Source organism: Neophocaena asiaeorientalis, unplaced genomic scaffold (genome assembly GCF_003031525.2).
Source record: "Neophocaena asiaeorientalis asiaeorientalis breed wild unplaced genomic scaffold, Neophocaena_asiaeorientalis_V1.1 scaffold78, whole genome shotgun sequence".
Classification (NCBI taxonomy): domain Eukaryota; kingdom Metazoa; phylum Chordata; class Mammalia; order Artiodactyla; family Phocoenidae; genus Neophocaena; species Neophocaena asiaeorientalis.
The window spans coordinates 14,477,355-14,493,830 of NW_020175018.1; the positions used below are offsets into that span (position 1 = coordinate 14,477,355).

General features: G+C 48.6%; 1 protein-coding gene across 1 annotated transcript in view; it reads left to right on the forward strand.

The window, feature by feature from the left end:
* NCS1 (neuronal calcium sensor 1) overlaps positions 1–16,476 on the forward strand; it is a 51,661-nt gene that overhangs the window by 27,230 nt on the left and 7,955 nt on the right. The window contains exons 4-8 of the mRNA XM_024762217.1: positions 1,944–2,082; positions 3,783–3,861; positions 5,343–5,431; positions 5,791–5,868; positions 8,548–8,665. Of these exons, the coding sequence (XP_024617985.1) occupies positions 1,944–2,082; positions 3,783–3,861; positions 5,343–5,431; positions 5,791–5,868; positions 8,548–8,646 (484 nt within the window). The 3' untranslated portion in view covers positions 8,647–8,665. The remainder of the gene's footprint in view (positions 1–1,943; positions 2,083–3,782; positions 3,862–5,342; positions 5,432–5,790; positions 5,869–8,547; positions 8,666–16,476) is intronic.

Consider the following 16,476-nt stretch of genomic DNA (forward strand, 5'->3'; position numbering starts at 1 on the left):
GCACTGCGGGAGGGTGGGTGCCTACGGCAGCGCAACGCCACGCCCCTCTCCATCTCCCAGCCTCGCCCTCGCCCTCGCCCCCAAGGAACCGCTGACATGTTAGCAAGAGTCTTGTCTTGCTTTCTTTCTGACATCTGACCTTGATCACTTAGGCCTCAGAATTCCCAAGGCTCCCTACTTCCGGTGCCCTGCGTGTCCCTTCACCCAGCCTGGGCCCCTTAGCTTGTTCTCTGATGGGTGGAGGGACAGTGGCTTCTCCACCTGCTCTCTGTGTATACGGCCCTCAGTCACGGCGCCACCAGCAACTTTCCCGGGATGTGACGGGAGAATGGCCCTGGGTAGACCAGAGAACAGTGGGGCTGGTTGGGGAGGGGACGTCTTCAGTGAGCCCGTGTCTCTGAGCATCTGGCCCCATCAGTGGTTACTTTGAACCCCACCTCGGCTCCAGTCTGGGCTGCAAGGACTTGCAGATCTCCCCGTCTCAAAGCCTCAGCTTCCTCATCTTTAAAATGGGCTTGGGACTTCCCTGGCGGTCCAGTGGTTAGGACTCCGCACTTTCACTGCTGGGGCCCAGGTTCCATCCCTGGTCGGGGAGCTAAGATCCCACAAGCCACGTGGCCAAAAAGGGCTTCATCATAGTACATTGCTCATAGGGCTGTTATGGGCGTTCCAGGAGAATCAGGTTTGCAAAGTTCCCAGCAGACAGTGGTCCAGCAGAGGTAGCAGCTGGTACCTGATAATAGCTGACCCCTCTCTCTAGCCCCCCTTTGTGCTGGGAATCCTCAGGGGAATGTGTGTCCTGGTTGGAGTTGCCAAGCTACACGCGGGAGCCAACTTACGAATTGATTTAAAAGAACACATTGAGGCTTCCCTGGTGGCGCAGTGGTTGAGGGTCCGCCTGTGGATGCAGGGGACACGGGTTTGTGCCCCGATCCGGGAAGATCCCACATGCCATGGAGCGGCTGGGCCCGTGAGCCATGGCGGCTGAACCTGCGTGTCTGGAGCCTGTGCTCCGCAACGGGAGAGGCCACAACAGTGAGAAGCCCGTGTACAGAAAAGAAAATAAAAAATAAAAAAATAAAAGAACACATTGAGGTCATGATACTAAAGATCATGCCGTTGCTTATTTTTTACGTCCAGCCCTGTGCCAAGTATGCTACGTCATCACCTCACGCAGTCCCCACAAGATGGGTGTGATAGCTGTCCCTGTTGACAGATGAGGAGAGTCAGGCTCAGAGAGGTGAAGGCACCTGCCTGAGGATGCAGCTAGCAAATGGCAGGACTGGGATTTGGGCTGCAAAGCCATGTTGCCATCAGCTGGCCGGGTATCTGGAGGGTCCCTGGGCACTGGGAATGCAGGGTGGACAGGTCCAGTTGGAAACCACCAGGATGCCCTCCGAGCTTGCTGGGCGGCTCCTGTGTCGTTTACACAGTTCTCTGGGAACAGAGGCAGGGGAGCGGGTGTGTGCACACTGTGGGGTGCAGGCATGTGGGAGGAGCCAGCTGCCGGCCCCATATGGTGGCTCTGCCCACCAGCGCCACCAGCACCACCAGCCTGCCTGGCTCCGGGAGGGGCTCAGTGGAGAGGGTCGGGGAGGGGGGAGTACTTTGTGCGAGAGCGGGACTTCCGGGAGGTCGTTCATGCAAGTTTTGTTTTAATCACCTGTGTGGAGCAGGGGGCCGAGTGGCCAAGTGACTCTTATCCCTTTGGGACAGATGAGGCTAAGAGAGGTGTGGCCACCTGTCCCAGGTCACACAGCTAGCGAGAGGCAGAGGTGGGATGAGCCCATGCCTGTGGAGTCCAGGTCTGTGCTCACAACCCCGTGTGGCACTGTCTCCCTGGACAGGGACTCACAGGCTTCCAGGGCGCTGGGCAGGAGCTCCCAGCAGGTGGGTGATGCTGGAGTCTCCTTTACCCTCTCTCACCTGGCCTCTACCTCCAGGTACAAAGGCTTCATCAAGGACTGCCCCAGCGGGCAGCTGGACGCAGCGGGCTTCCAGAAGATCTACAAGCAGTTCTTCCCGTTTGGAGACCCCACCAAGTTCGCCACATTTGTTTTCAACGTCTTTGATGAAAACAAGGTGAGCTGGGAATTGACAGGGCCTGTGCCAGCCTGGAGTCCCCTCCCTCCTGCGGCAGCCTGCGCAGCTCCACACCCACGCTGTCCTGCTGATGTTGCATTCCAGAGAAGGAACACAGACGTGTGCGCTCACACACACACACACACATACACACGAACGCACGCACATGCGTGCACACCCACACGTGCTTACACACAGATGCACACACAAACATACATGCACTCCTTGTCCACAAATGCATGCACGTATATACATTGCAGGAGCTCACCCACGCACAAGGAACCCACAGAGATCCGTGTATGCACACACATACCATGCACACAGACATACACGTATACACACCTGCACACGTATGTATACCGTGACCCTTTTCTTACAAGCACAAAATGTAGATGCCGCCAGGGATAATAACAGGATTTATAATCACAACTGACATTTACTGAACGTTTACTACGTTCTTTATGTGGATTTTATTTTTTAAATAGGTTTATTTATTTATTTATTTTATTGGCTGCGTCGGGTCTTCGTTGCTGCAAGCGGGCTTTGTCTAGTTGCGGCGAGTGGGGGCTACTCTTCGTTGCTGTGCGCGGGCTTCTCATTGCGGTGGCTTCTCTTGTTGCGCAGCACGGGCTCTAGGCGTGTGGGCTTCAGTAGTTGTGTCACACTGGCTCGGTAGTTGTGGCTCCCGGGCTCTGGGGAGCAGACTCAGTCGTTGTGGTGCACGGGCTTAGTTGCTATGTGGATTATTTTTAGTGAGACCTTACAACCAACTACCTGTAGGGATGCCTTTTAATTGCCCCCATTTTGCAGATGAGGAAACTGAGAATCATATAATATGGGATCTTTTGTGCCTGGCTTCTTTCACTGAGCATCGTGTTTTCAAGGCTTATCCGTGTTGCAGCGTGTCCCTTCCTGGTGACGGCCACCCTGACAGTTGGCGTATCCACCACTGGGGCATCTGCAGTCCTCCAGACTCTGTGCCATGCTGGCATATTTCCTGGCTCACTTGTATTCAAGGTGGACATACTGTAACTTGTTTCCACGCTCCATGCTGTAGGGCACTCGGATTTTTTCTGCTCTGTCACGCCCTGGCTTTCTCCGCAGGTGGCCTCAGCTGACGATCACACTGCCTGGCCCTGGGAAGAGCTCTGGCCTCTCCGGACCTCAGTTTCCTTATTTGCAAAATAAATAGGATTGAACAGTCCAGAGCCCCACCTTTTTCTAAAGCCCCTGAGCCTGTGGTTCAAGGCCGAGGAGAAAGGGGTTTCGGGGTGACTCCTGCCCAGAGGGTCTTGTGTGCTGGTGGGCCCTCTTCCTCCCACCAGATGTGGAGTGTCAGGCTCCCCCTTTGGCCTCACCCTTTTCCCTGTCCCTCCTGCCTGGATTTTCCCTCTTTTTTTTTTGGCCACACCATGCAGCACGTGAGATCTTTGTTCCCCAACCGGGGATCAAACCCATGCCCCCTGCATTGGGAGCGCAGAGTCTTAACCACTGGACTGCCAGGGAAGTCCTCTTTTCCCATTTCTAATCCTCCCCTCTCCCCATCCCCTTCCTTCTCGTCACCCTCATTCCTTCACTCCCGCACTCTCCATTTGGGTGTCTGGTACCTGCTGCCGCCCATCACCACCTGCCCAAGGTGCAGCCTGACCAGGTGACTCAGCGCTAACTGAGGCCCACCCCCACTCCCCTCTCTCCTGCAGGATGGGCGGATTGAGTTCTCTGAGTTCATCCAGGCGCTGTCGGTGACCTCGAGGGGAACCCTGGATGAGAAGCTGCGGTGTAAGTCCTGCCCCCTGGGCTCTATGGGGTGGCCACTGGGCGGTCCCAGGCGGGAGGGAGGCCAACTACCTGGGCGAGGTCATCTGTCTGGGGCTGAGAGTGGCACAGATGTCCTGCCCTTCCAGGTCAGAGGCAGTTTCTTGGAGGAGGCCAGGCAGGAGGAACGTGTCTTCCTTAGACGTGTGGACAGATGGGGCGGGAGCAAAGGGGCATCTGAGCAGGTGCAGACATGGGACCTCGGACAGGACAGCGTGGAGTTAAAAGACCTGGTTCCAGGGCTGGATCCACTACTTAGGAGGCTGTTTTGATGACTGATCTCATTCATTCACTTATTTACTGGTTCACTCAACAGATGTTGACCAAACATGGCCACGTGTCAGTGCTGAGCAGAGGCCAGGACCCACGGGTGCATCAGATAGACGGGCACCTGCCCTCGCGGCTGTCAGTCTAGCTCAGGGACCTTATCCAAAAGATCCCAGAAAGCTGCAGGCGAGGCAGGAAGAGGGAAGAGAGGAACTGACCCTGTTCTGAGACGGGAGCTGAGCTGGGAAGGGTGAAGGTGCCAGGGAGGGAGGAGGGAAGAGGGTTCCAGGCAAGGGAAACAGCATGTGCGAGGCCCTGAGGAGGGATGAGAGAAGGATTCAGAGGGGAGAGTGCACAGGCTCCTGCTGCTGCGAGAGGGGATCTGGAGAGAAGATGAAAACAGCTGGGCCAGAGCTCACTTCCCACTGAGACACTTTCACTGCTTTGCATCAGCACCGAGAAAGCGCGGCAGTTTCTTTTTCTTTCTCTTTTTAGGAATAAAAGAGGATTTTATTTATGCAGAAGCTCCTGCCCTCCCCCCAAGGGCATATTATTTTATTTTCTAAGTTGATCCCAGCAGGATACAGTGTAATTGTGGAAAGGAAGTGGGCCGAAAGGAGGCAGAGGTGGGGGCATGGGGAAGGAGAGGGGGGCCTTTAGGGCTCCTCCTGGGGTCCCCTCCCTCCCACAGCTCCAGCTCCAGCCTCAGCTTTCGCAGATTCAGTGCCCCCTCCATTTTTTTTTTTTTTTTTTTTTTTTTTTTTACGGTACGCGCGCTCCTCACCGCCGTGGCCTCTCCCGTTACGGAGCACAGGCTCCGGACGCGCAGGCTCAGCGGCCATGGCTTACGGGCCCAGCCGCTCCATGGCATGTGGGATCCACCCGGACGGGGGCACGAACCCGCATCCCTTGCATTGGCAGGAGGACTCTCAACCACTGCGCCACCGGGGAAGCCCCCCCACCCCGCTCCTTTTTATATTTAGTTTTTTTTTTAATAACCCTAGTTGAAACGGCGCATGTGTTTCTGTCGTGCGTGCGCGTGCGCGTGTCCCGTCTGTTTTGATGTAAATATTCATTGATTGGATGAGTAATGGCTCTGTGGTGCAGTGCGGGGGGGCGGGGAGCTGCACCCCCTTCCCCGGGCCGGGGGTCACTCTGCCCTGGCTGGTTGACCGCAGGGGCCTTCAAGCTCTACGACTTGGATAACGATGGCTACATCACCAGGAACGAGATGCTGGATATAGTGGACGCCATTTACCAGATGGTGGTGAGAGGCCCGGGTCCTATGGGGTAGGGGGAGGCAGTAGGGGCATCAAATTTAGTGACTGGGACTGTCCCAGAGGAGGCACCCCCGTGGGACTGCTCTCCTGACCGGGGCAAGCGTTGGTCAGGTAAGGGTCACTGCCTGGGGCCGCTTAGCACATCTCCAGCTGGGCTGGCAGATGGGGGCTCGGGTGGGTGCGAGGTTCTGGAGCAGAATTACAGATGGCGGGGGACATTGCAGGGAGTGGGAGGCAGAGGGGGTCCTCATCTGGAACCTGCCCAGGTCTGGGGGCATATTTTTGGGAAAAGGGCCCAAAGCCCAGAGTGCCAGGAGCCAGCCCCCACCTTGTCTGTCCCTGGCAGGGGAACACCGTGGAACTCCCCGAGGAGGAGAACACCCCCGAGAAGCGGGTGGACCGAATCTTCGCCATGATGGACAAGGTGAGACCCCTCCCGTAGGTGCCACTGACCACCTACGGGCCTGGCTCAAGGCAGGCAGCACACCTGGTGTGACGTCCACTGGTCCGGTTGGCAGCCGTCCCCTTCAGACATCCAGGGTTTTAAGTAAATTTGTCCAACACTTTCTCTTTGATCAACTAAGATTCTTTATTTATTTTTAAAAATTAATTAATTAATCTATTTTTGGCTGCGTTGGGTCTTTGTTGCTGTGCGCGGGCTTTTCTCTAGTTGTGGTGAGAGCGGAGGCTGCTCTTCGTTGTGGTGTGTGGGCTTCTCATTGCAGTGGCTTCTCTTGTTGCGGAGCATGGGCTCTAGGCGCGCGGGCTTCAGTAGTTGTGGCACGCGGGCTCAAAAGTCCTGGCAGGCGGATTCTTAACCACTGCGCCACCAGGGAAGTCCCAAGATTCTTAACCTTTTAAATTTTTTGCCATGGACAAGAAATGTGGGCATTCTGGAGAAGTTGTCTGTGGACTTCTCAGAGTAATGGTTTTAAGTGCATCAGATAAAATCCACAGGATTAAGAAGGAAGCTATTTTGGAATGCAGCTATCAAAAATTTTTTTAAAAGAATATGTGATGTGGTATATGAGCTTCTTTATGAACACATCGGATGATGAGTTACAGTGGTTTAACCACCCCACAATTTCGAACTGATGATATGTACAGGTGATGCCTACAGCAACCGTGGAGTGTTATAAAAATGCCTCGATCCCCACAGTTGACAAAGCCACAGGTACTGCTGGTTCTGTGGGAGATCGTTACCTAGATTCATTATGGAAGGAAGAGCTAAATTTCAGTTATAAGTTAGAGAAAAGAAAGACCTCATTTTTTCCCATTTTAGTTCACAGGCCTGCTGAATTCTGTTCTCAGACCCCAGGTTAAGAAACCCTTCTTTAGGGCTTCCCTGGTGGCACAGTGGTTGAGAGTCCGCCTGCCGCTCAGGGGACATGGGTTCGTGCCCTGGTCCGGGAAGATCCCACATGCCGCGGAGCGGCTGGGCCCGTGAGCCATGGCCGCTGAGCTTGCGCGTCCGGAGCCTGTGCTCCGCAACGGGAGAGGCCACAACAGTGAGAGGCCTGCGTACCGAAAAAAAAAAAAAAGAAACCCTTCTTTATACCAAACTTTTTTTTAAACTGGAAATAACTTTGTTTTAAACTGGAATTTGATATCAAGGTGGTAAGGAAACCCACTATTGCTTGCCTTCAATAAAAGAATTCAAATGAACAGTGACCTTGGGCTTATTATTACATTCTGGCTAGGTACAGGTGCCTGCCCTGAAAGCTTTGAGCCTGAGGCCTTACTGCCTTAATTTAAAAAAGTGAGATCGTATGTCAGAGAGGCAGTAAAGACACAGAGGCTCAGACCACGCTGGGCAGACCACGCTGGGCTGCTGATAATAATCAGATGTGTCCATAGAGTAAGGCAGAGAATACTAACTTCTCGCAGGGTGGTTCAGTGTTATTTAACACCAAGGTGTTAAATCCCCCCCACCCCCAATTCAGACACCCCTTATTTTGGGAAGCGAAGTCCACGCTGTAGTCAGACTGGGTGTAAATCTGGCTTCCCCAGTTAGCAGCCAGGGGGCCCTGGATAGCTGACTGAGCCTCGGCATCCTCACCGGTGAAATGGTGGTAAGAGCAGCCCCTCTTTGGCTAAACAATACGCTGCTAAATAACCAAGAGATCCCTGAAGAAATCAACGAGGGAATAAAAAAATACCTAGAGACAAATAAATGGCAATGAAAACACGACGACCCAAAACCTATGGGAGGCAGCAAAAGCACTTCTAAGAGGGAAGTTTATAGCAATATAATCCTACCTCAAGAAACAAGAAAAATCTCAGATAAACAATCTAACCTTACACCTAAAGGAGCCAGAGAAAGCAGAGCAGCCCCTCTTCTTAGAGCGGCTGTGAGGACCCCATGAGACCAAGCGCACACGTAACATGAACGGGGCCCACGGTAGACGACCCTCAAGGTCTGCCTGCGGAGCTTGTGGAAACCTCGTCACCATCTCTCTCTCTGGGTGCAGGCTGTGGGTGGCTTCCAAGGCCTTTTTCTTTTGCTCTCACGGGTTTCCTTGCAAGATGCTCCAGGGGAAGGGATTCTGGCCCAAACCATTTGCTTCTGCAAGAGACCCACTAAAGCCCCTTTACGTGGGCTCCGTCCAGCCTCCTTGTAGGTCTCCCGGGGGATGGCTTAAATGCCCTCCCAAGGGTGACCCTAGAGAAATGCATCAGGCTCTCAGCCCTGTGGGATTAACACCCTCTGTGGGGATGAACAGCAGTGAGGATGATAACTGTGGAGTTATCGGGTGCTTCCGGTCTGCCGAACACTTTACACAGCTTGAGCTCAAGGAGTGCTCACCTCAGTGCCCTGAAGAAGCCGTTCAATTCTTTCCAGTATCCAGATGAGGAAACTAGGGCCCAGAGAGGTGGGTCGTGTGCCCAAGGTCACCCAGCCAGGAAGTGCCTGCGTCTGTCTATGCCTGACCCCTCCCACCTAATGAGCTGCCTTGCCTCCCTCCTGACTTAACTGTGGAAGCTCTTTTGGAAGCAGCCCTGGGCTGGGCTTGGGGAGGGAGTGTCCAGGGCCCAGGGCAGAGGCCCCTGTCCTGGGAGGTTGGTTGTCCCCTCACCTTCACCCTCCTCTCTCTGCTTGCAGAATGCCGACGGGAAGCTGACGCTGCAGGAGTTCCAGGAAGGATCCAAGGCGGACCCGTCCATCGTGCAGGCGCTGTCCCTCTACGACGGGCTGGTATAGTCAAAGGCCCAGAGCTGAGGTTAATGGAGGGAGACTTGGGGCCTGGGGTGGGGGAAAGGGGGCAAACCCAGCCTCAGGACACTTGGGGTTGGCAGATAAGTACCTGAGTTTCCCGGGGGGGAATCAGGGTCTGCCCAGTTGGAGCATAGCTAGTAAGGGAGGCCTAGGAGGCAGGGCCTTCATGTCAGCCAGGGCTCCTCTATTTCTGTCATTTTTATATACCCAGATTCAGCCTGAGAGTTGACTTGAATAGAAGTTTCCCGGGGTTGAAAACACTTTGAAAATACCAGTTCTCAGCCAGGGCCGGGGGCCTGGGAGAACAGGAGTCTCTCATCTTTTCTCCATTGGGGTGGCTGAAGACCTCAGCTTCTGCTCTCTTGATCAATAGCTCCAACGTGGTTTCTTTTTTTGCCCAGATTTCCGTTAAGTGCAGGATGATGGCCCACAGAGGCCTCTGTTGCTGGCAGAGAACTGATTCCCATGGTCCTGTCCAGCTACGAACACTCTTTTTTTTTTTTTTAACATCTTTATTAGAGTATAATTGCTTTACAATGGTGTGTTAGTTTCTGCTGTATAACAAAGTGAATCAGCTATACATATACATATGTCCCCATATCTCCTCCCTCTTGCATCTCCCTCCCTCCCACCCTCCCTATCCCATCCCTCTAGGTGGTCACAAAGCACCGAGCTGATCTCCCTGTGCTATGCGGCTGCTTCCCACTAGCTATCTGTTTTACATTTGGTAGTGTATATATGTCCATGCCGCTCTCTCACTCTGTCACAGCTTACCCTTCTCCCTCCCCATATCCTCAAGTCCATTCTCTAGTAGGTCTGCATCTTTATTCCTGTCTTGCCCCTAGGTTCTTCTGACCATTGTTTTACAAACACTCTTGTATGTGTCTCCTGGTGGACGGATGATGCATCCTCTTGATACAGATCTAAGAGAATTGCTGGGACATAGAATGTGTGTATATTCAGCTTTAGTAGATACTTCCAGAAGTTTTCCAACACGGCTGTACCATCTCCGACTCCCACATCCTTGCCAGCACTGGGTGTTCTCTGTCTTTTAAAATTTCAGCCGTTTTGGTGGGCGTGTCGTGATAGCTTGCTGTAATCTGAATTTGCCTCTCACTGATGAGCCCTGAAGTTGGGCACCTTGTCGTATGTGCATCCTTGGTTTTACCATCACATTTTGTGCTGTGCTGTCTTAGTTATCTTGCTGCACACTGCAGTCCCGCAAAACAGCTGAAAAGAACAAACATCAGGAATTTGGGGACAGCTTTGTTGGGTGCCTTCGGCCCAAGGTCTCTCACGAGGATGCAGCCAAGCTGTCAGGAGGGTGGCCAACCATCCCAGTTTGCCCGGGACTGTCCCGGATTTAGTGCCAAAAGTCCCATGTCCTGGGAAACCCCTCTGTAGTAGGTAAACTGGAATGATCATCAGCTGTTGGCCAGGACTGCGATCTCATTTGAAGGCTTGGCCAGGGGTGACCCATTTCTAAGCTCACTCATTTGGTTTGGCGGTCTCAACATGGGGCCCTCTGCACAGGGCTGCCTAAAAACATGGTGGCTGGCTTCCCCCAGGGTAAGCTTTCTGGGAGGGAGGGAGAGGGAGAACCCAAGGTGAAAGCGCAGTCTTTTTATAACTCGATCTTGAGAAGCAAGATCCCATCACTTCTTTTTTAAGAACGCCTTGGCTACTTTAGGCTATTTCTATACAAATTTTAGAATCAACTTATAAATGTCTACACACACACACGCACACACACACGCTGGGATTTTGAATGGGATTGAGTTGAGTCTACTGTTCAGTTTGGGGGAGAATTGGCATCTTTATAATGTTGTCTTCCAGTCCATGAAGATGGTATATCTCTCTCTGTGTTTAGGTCTTTAATTTTTTTTCTCTATAACATTTTGCTGTTTTTAGCTAAAAGGTCTTTCACATCTTTTAGTAGATTTATTCCTAAGTTTTTGATGGTGTTTCAAACAGTAATTTTAAAATTGTATTTTCTGTTTGTTTCTGATTTATAGAAATTCAGTTGATTTTTGTTCATTGATCATATATCCACGGTCCTGCTAACTTAATTTATTAAATCTAGGAGTCTGCCTTAGATTCTTTTGGATTGCCTACATTCTATTTCTTCCTTTCCTATCCCTCTGCCTTTTGTTCCTTTTTCCTGCTTCCTTGCACTGGTTGGGCCCTCCAGTCACATAGGAGTAGTGATGGTGAACATTCTTGTCTCATTCTCAGTCTTGGGAGAAAGCTTTCAATAATTCACCATTAGTTACGATGCTTGTTACAGGTCCTTTGTAGATAGATTTTAGCAGATTTAGAAAGTTTCCCTCTTTTCTAGTTTGGTAGGAGTTATTTGTTTTTTTTAAAAATCATGAGTGATATTGAACTTTATCAAAATTTTCTGTGTTTATCAAGATGCTCATATGACTTTTCTCTCTTTTTTGTTGTCAATATGATGAATTACACTGATTGATTGTGTGTGTGTGTATGTGTGTGTGTGTGTGTGAATACATTTTATGGATCATCAGTGGATTCCTGTCCACTTAAATACACTACCTTTTTCAAATTAGTTTTCCCATTTAGGTTGTTACATAATATTGAGCAGAGTTCCCTGTGCTATACAGTAGGTCCTTGTTGCTTATTCATTTTTTAAAAAAAATTTTAATAGATCCTTATTGGAGTATAATTGCTTCACAATACTGTGTTAGTTTCTATTGTACAACAAAGCGAATCAGCCATATGAATACACATGTCCCCATATCCCCTCCCTCTTGAGCCTCCCTCTCATCCTCCCTATCCCACCCCTCTAGGTCATCGCAAAGCACCCAGCCGATCTCCCTGTGCTATGCTGCTGCTTCCCACCAGCCAGCGGTTTTACATTGTGTAGTATATATATGTTGATGGTACCCTCACTTCACCCCAGCTTCGCCCTCCAATCCCATGTCCTCATGTCCATTTTCTATGTCTACCTCTTTATTCCTGCCCTGCAACTAGGTTCATCAGTACCATTTTTTTTTTTTTTTAGATTTCATATATATATGTTAGCATACGGTATTTGTTTTTCTCCTTCTCACTTACTTCACTCTGTATGACAGACTCTAGATCCATCCACCTCACTATAACTCAATTTCGTTTCTTTTTATGGCTGAGTAATAGTCCATTGTATATATGTGCCACGTCTTCTTATCCATTCATCTGTCAGTGGACATTTAGGTTGGGTCCATGTCCTGGCTATTGTAAATAGTGCTGCAATGAACATTGTGGTACATGTCTCTTTTTGAATTATGGTTTTCTCAGGGTATATGCCCAGTAATGGGATTGCTGGGTCGTATGGTAGTTCTATTTTGGTTTTTTAAGGAACCTCCATACTGTTTTCCATAGTGGTTGTATCAGTTTGCATTCCCACCAACAGTGCAGGAGGGTTCCCTTTCACCACACCCTTTCCAGCATTTATTTGTTTCTAGATTTTTTGAAAATGGCCATTCTGACCAGTGTGAGGTGATACCTCATTGTAGTTTTGATTTTCATTTCTCTAATAATTAGTGATGTTGAGCATCTTTTCATGTGCCTCTTGGCCATCTGTATGTCTTCCTTGGTGAAATGTCTATTTAGGTCTTCTGCCCATTTTTTAACTGGATTGTTTGTTTTTTGATATTGAGCTCCATGAGCTGTTTGTATATTTTGTCTGTTCTTTCATTTGCAAATATTTTCTCCCATTCTCAGGGTTATATTTTTGTCTTATTTATGGTTTCCTTTGCTGTGCAAAAGCTTTTAAGTTTAATTAAGTCCCATTTGTTTATTTTTGTTTTTATTTCCGCTACTCTAGGAGGTGGGTCATAAAAAGATCTTGTTGTGGTTTATGTCAGAGTGTTTTTTCCTATGTTTTCCTCTAAGAGTTTTATAGTGTCTCGTCTTACATTTAAGTCTTTAATACATTTGGAGTTTATTTTTGTGTATGGTGTTAGGTAGTATTCTAATTTCATTCTTTTACATGTAACTGTCCAGTTTTCCCAGCACCACTTATTGAAGAGGCTGTCTTTTTCCCACTGAATGTTCTTGCCTCCTTTGTCATAAATTAGGTGCCCATATGTGCAGGGCATATCTCTGGGCATTCTATCTCTACCATTGATCTATATTTCTGTTTTTGTGCCAGTACCATACTATCTTGATTACTGTAGCTTTGTGGTATAGTTTGAAGTCAGGGAGCTTGATTCCTCCAACTCCATTTTTCTTTCTCAAGATTGCTTTGGCTATTTGGGATCTTTTGTGTTTCCATACGAATTGTAAAATTTTTTGTTCTAATTCTGTGAAGAATGCCATTGGTAGTTTGATAGGGATTTCATTGAATCTGTAGATTGCTTTGGGTAGTAAAGTCGTTTTCACAATATTGATTCTTCCAATCCAAGAACATGGTGTATTTCTCCATCTGTTTATGTCACCTTTGATTTCTTTCATCAGTGTTTTATAGTTTTCTGAGTACAAGTCTTTCGCCTCCTTAGGCAGGTTTATTCCTAGGTATTTTATTGTTTTTGTTGCAATGGTAAATGGGAGTGTTTCCTTAATTTCTCTTTCTGATTTTTCGTTGTTGGTGTATACGAATGCCAGAGATTTCTGCACATTAATTTTGTATCCTGCAGCCTTACCAAATTCATTGATTAGCTCTAGTAGTTTTCTGGTGGCATCTTTAGGATTTTCTATGTATAGTATCATGTCATTGGCAAACAGTGACAGTTTTACTTCTTCTTTTCCAACTTGTATTCCTTTTATTTCTTTTTCTTCTCTGATTGCTGTGGCTAGGACTTCCAAAACTACGTTGAATAAGAGTGGTGAGAGTGGACATCCTTGTCTTGTTCCTGATCTTAGAGGAAATGCTTTCAGTTTTTCACCATTGAGTATGATGCTTGCTGTGGGTTTGTCATATATGGCCTTTGTTGTGTTGAGGTAGGTTCCCTCTATTCCCATTTTCTGGAGAGTTTTTATCATAAATGGGTGTTGAATTTTGATAAAAACTTTTTCTGCATCTATTGAGATGATCACATGGTTTTTATTCCTTAATTTGTTAATGTGGTGTATCACATTGATTGATTTGCATATATTGAAGAATCCTTGCATCCTGGGATAAATCCCACTTGATCATGGTGTATGATCCTTTTAGTTTGCTATTGGATTCTGTTTGCTAGTATTTTGTTCAGGAATTTTGCATCTAGGTTCATCAGTGATCTTGGTCTATAATTTTCTTTTTTTATGATATCTTTTTCTGGTTTTGGTATCAGGGTGATGGTGGCTTCATAGAATGAATTTGGGAGTGTTTCTCCCTCTGCCATTTTTTGGAAGAGTTTGAGAAGGATGGGTGTTAGCTCTTCTCTAAATGTTTGATAGAATTCACCTCTGAAGCCATCTGGTCTTGGACTTTTGTTTGTTGGAAGATTTTTAATTATGGTTTCAGTTTCATTACTTGTGATAGGTCTGTTTATATTTTCTAATTCTTCCTGGTTCAGTGTTGGAAAGTTGTACCTTCCCAAGAATTTGTCCATTTCTTCGTGGTTGTCCATTTTATTGGCATATAGTTGTTTGTAGTAGTCTCTTATAATCCTTTGTATTTCTGCGGTGTCAGTTGTGATTTCTCCCTTTTCATTTCTAATTTTATTGATTTGCATCTTCTCTCTTTTTTTCTTGATGAGTCTGGCTAAGGGTTTATCAATTTTTTTTTTTTTTTTGGCTGCATTGAGTCTTCATAGCTGTGTGTGGGCTTTCTCTAGTTGCGGCGAGCGGGGGCTACTCTTTGTTGTGGTGTGCGGGCTTCTCATTGCAGTGGCTTCTCTTGTTGTGGAGCACAGGCTCTAGGCACATGGGCTAGAGTAGTTATGGCTCACTGGCTTCCGTAGTTGTGGCTCGTGGGCTCTAAAGTGCAGGCTCAGTAGTTGTGGTCCACGGGCTTAGTTGTTCCGTGGCATGTGGGATTTTCCCGGACCAGGGCTTGAACCCATGTCCCCTGCATTGGCAGGCGGATTCTTAACCAGTGCGCCACCAGGGAAGCCCCTCTAGCTTTCGTTTGATTTCCATTTGCATGGAATATCTTTTTCCATCCCTTCACTTTCAGTCTGTATGTGTTCCTAGGTCTGATGAGGCTTTTAACTCTGGGGTTTGTGGCTGTTGGGTAGAGCTGGGTCTTGGTGCTGAGATGAGGTACTCCGTGAGATCTCACTCCGATGAATAGTCCCTGGGGTCTGAGGTTCTCTGTTAGTCTAGTGGTTTGGACTTGGAGCTCCTACCGCAGGAGCTTCAGCTGACCTGGGCTTGTGAACCAAGGTTCTGCAAGCTGCCTGGGGCGGCAAAAAACCCCCACAACAATAACAAAGTAAAAAATAAAATTAGACTAGGAAACTAACAGATATGTTAGGAAGAATATGAAAATAAAAATATAGATGAATCAACAACTGGAAGGTACATCAGTACCACAATAGTAAAAAAGAGGAGGAGGGAAAAGAAAAAAGAAAAAGAAAAAAGGGGGGGGAAGGCCTTAGCTGTGGAGGGCGGGGCCTAAGCAAGGGTGAGGTTTGGGTGGTGGGCGGGGCCAATGCTCAGGATCTGGAAAAGGCCCTGGGGGCTGTAGGGGGGTGGAACTTAGGCTCAAGGAACAGAAGGGGCCCAGGCGTTCCCCCCACCCCTGGTCTCAGAGGGCAGGGGACCTCACCTGGGAGCCCAGCAGGCTTCCTGGGCTTGAGTGGGTGGGGCAATCACCATCTGCTCCTCTCCCTCTCCTCCTGGAAGGCCCCTCCAACGTGCCTCTCCTATTCTCCCCCCGGCCTCCTTCCTATGCCCCCAAGGACCCACGTGGCCTGGAGGGGGCCTTGGAGGGCAGGGGACGGGCCTGGGAGCTCAGCAACCTCCTCGGCCTGAGTGGGCAGGGCAGTCGCCCTCTGCTCCTCTCCCACTCCTCCTGGATGGCCCTTCCCACCTGCCTCTCCTGATCTCCCCAGCCTCCCTCCTATGGCTATTTCATTCTTGTTAAAGGCTGAGTAATATTCCATTTATATATGTACCACATCCTCTTTACCCATTCTCTGTCGATGGACATTTAGGTTGTTTCCATGTCTTGGCTATCGTAAACAAAGCTGCAATGAACACTGGGGTGCATGATCTTTTCGAACCATGTTTTTCTCTGGATATATGCCCAGGAATGGGATTGCAGCATCAGATGGTAGCTCTATTTTTAGTTTTTTAAAGGAACCTTCATACTGTTCTCCATAGTGGCTGCACCCATTTACATTCCCACCAACAGTGTAGGAGGGTTCTCATCTCTTCACACCCTCTCCAGCGTTCACTGTTTGTGGAGTTTTTGATGATGGCCACTCTGACTTACACCGAGTGATTTTTGAACGCTAACCACCCATTATGTGCTTTGATGTATCATCAGCTTTGAGTTGCTGACATTTTGTTTAGGAAGCCTGTTTTGAAGCTTCTCATATTCTTACGTTTTTGCAGAAGAAATCCTTTTTCATTGAAGAGACGTTAGAAAATACGTTTAAAAAGAAAACCTCCATAAAAAAGTTTATTGAAAAAAACCCTTCACATATAACCCAGAAATAACCACTGTGAACATTTTGTGTCCAGAATGATTCAGAAAGAAAGAATGATTCAGAAAGAATTGAACACTTACAAAAACTTAATACTCAGTAACTAGGTCGCATAGGAACATATAATCAAACCAATTTATAAAGGAACTGTGACAGTTATTTCTATAATCTTCAAAATGTTCAGTATGCAGCTCTGGGTCCCACAGTGCATACTGATCTGTTGTCTGATTTTTCAGGG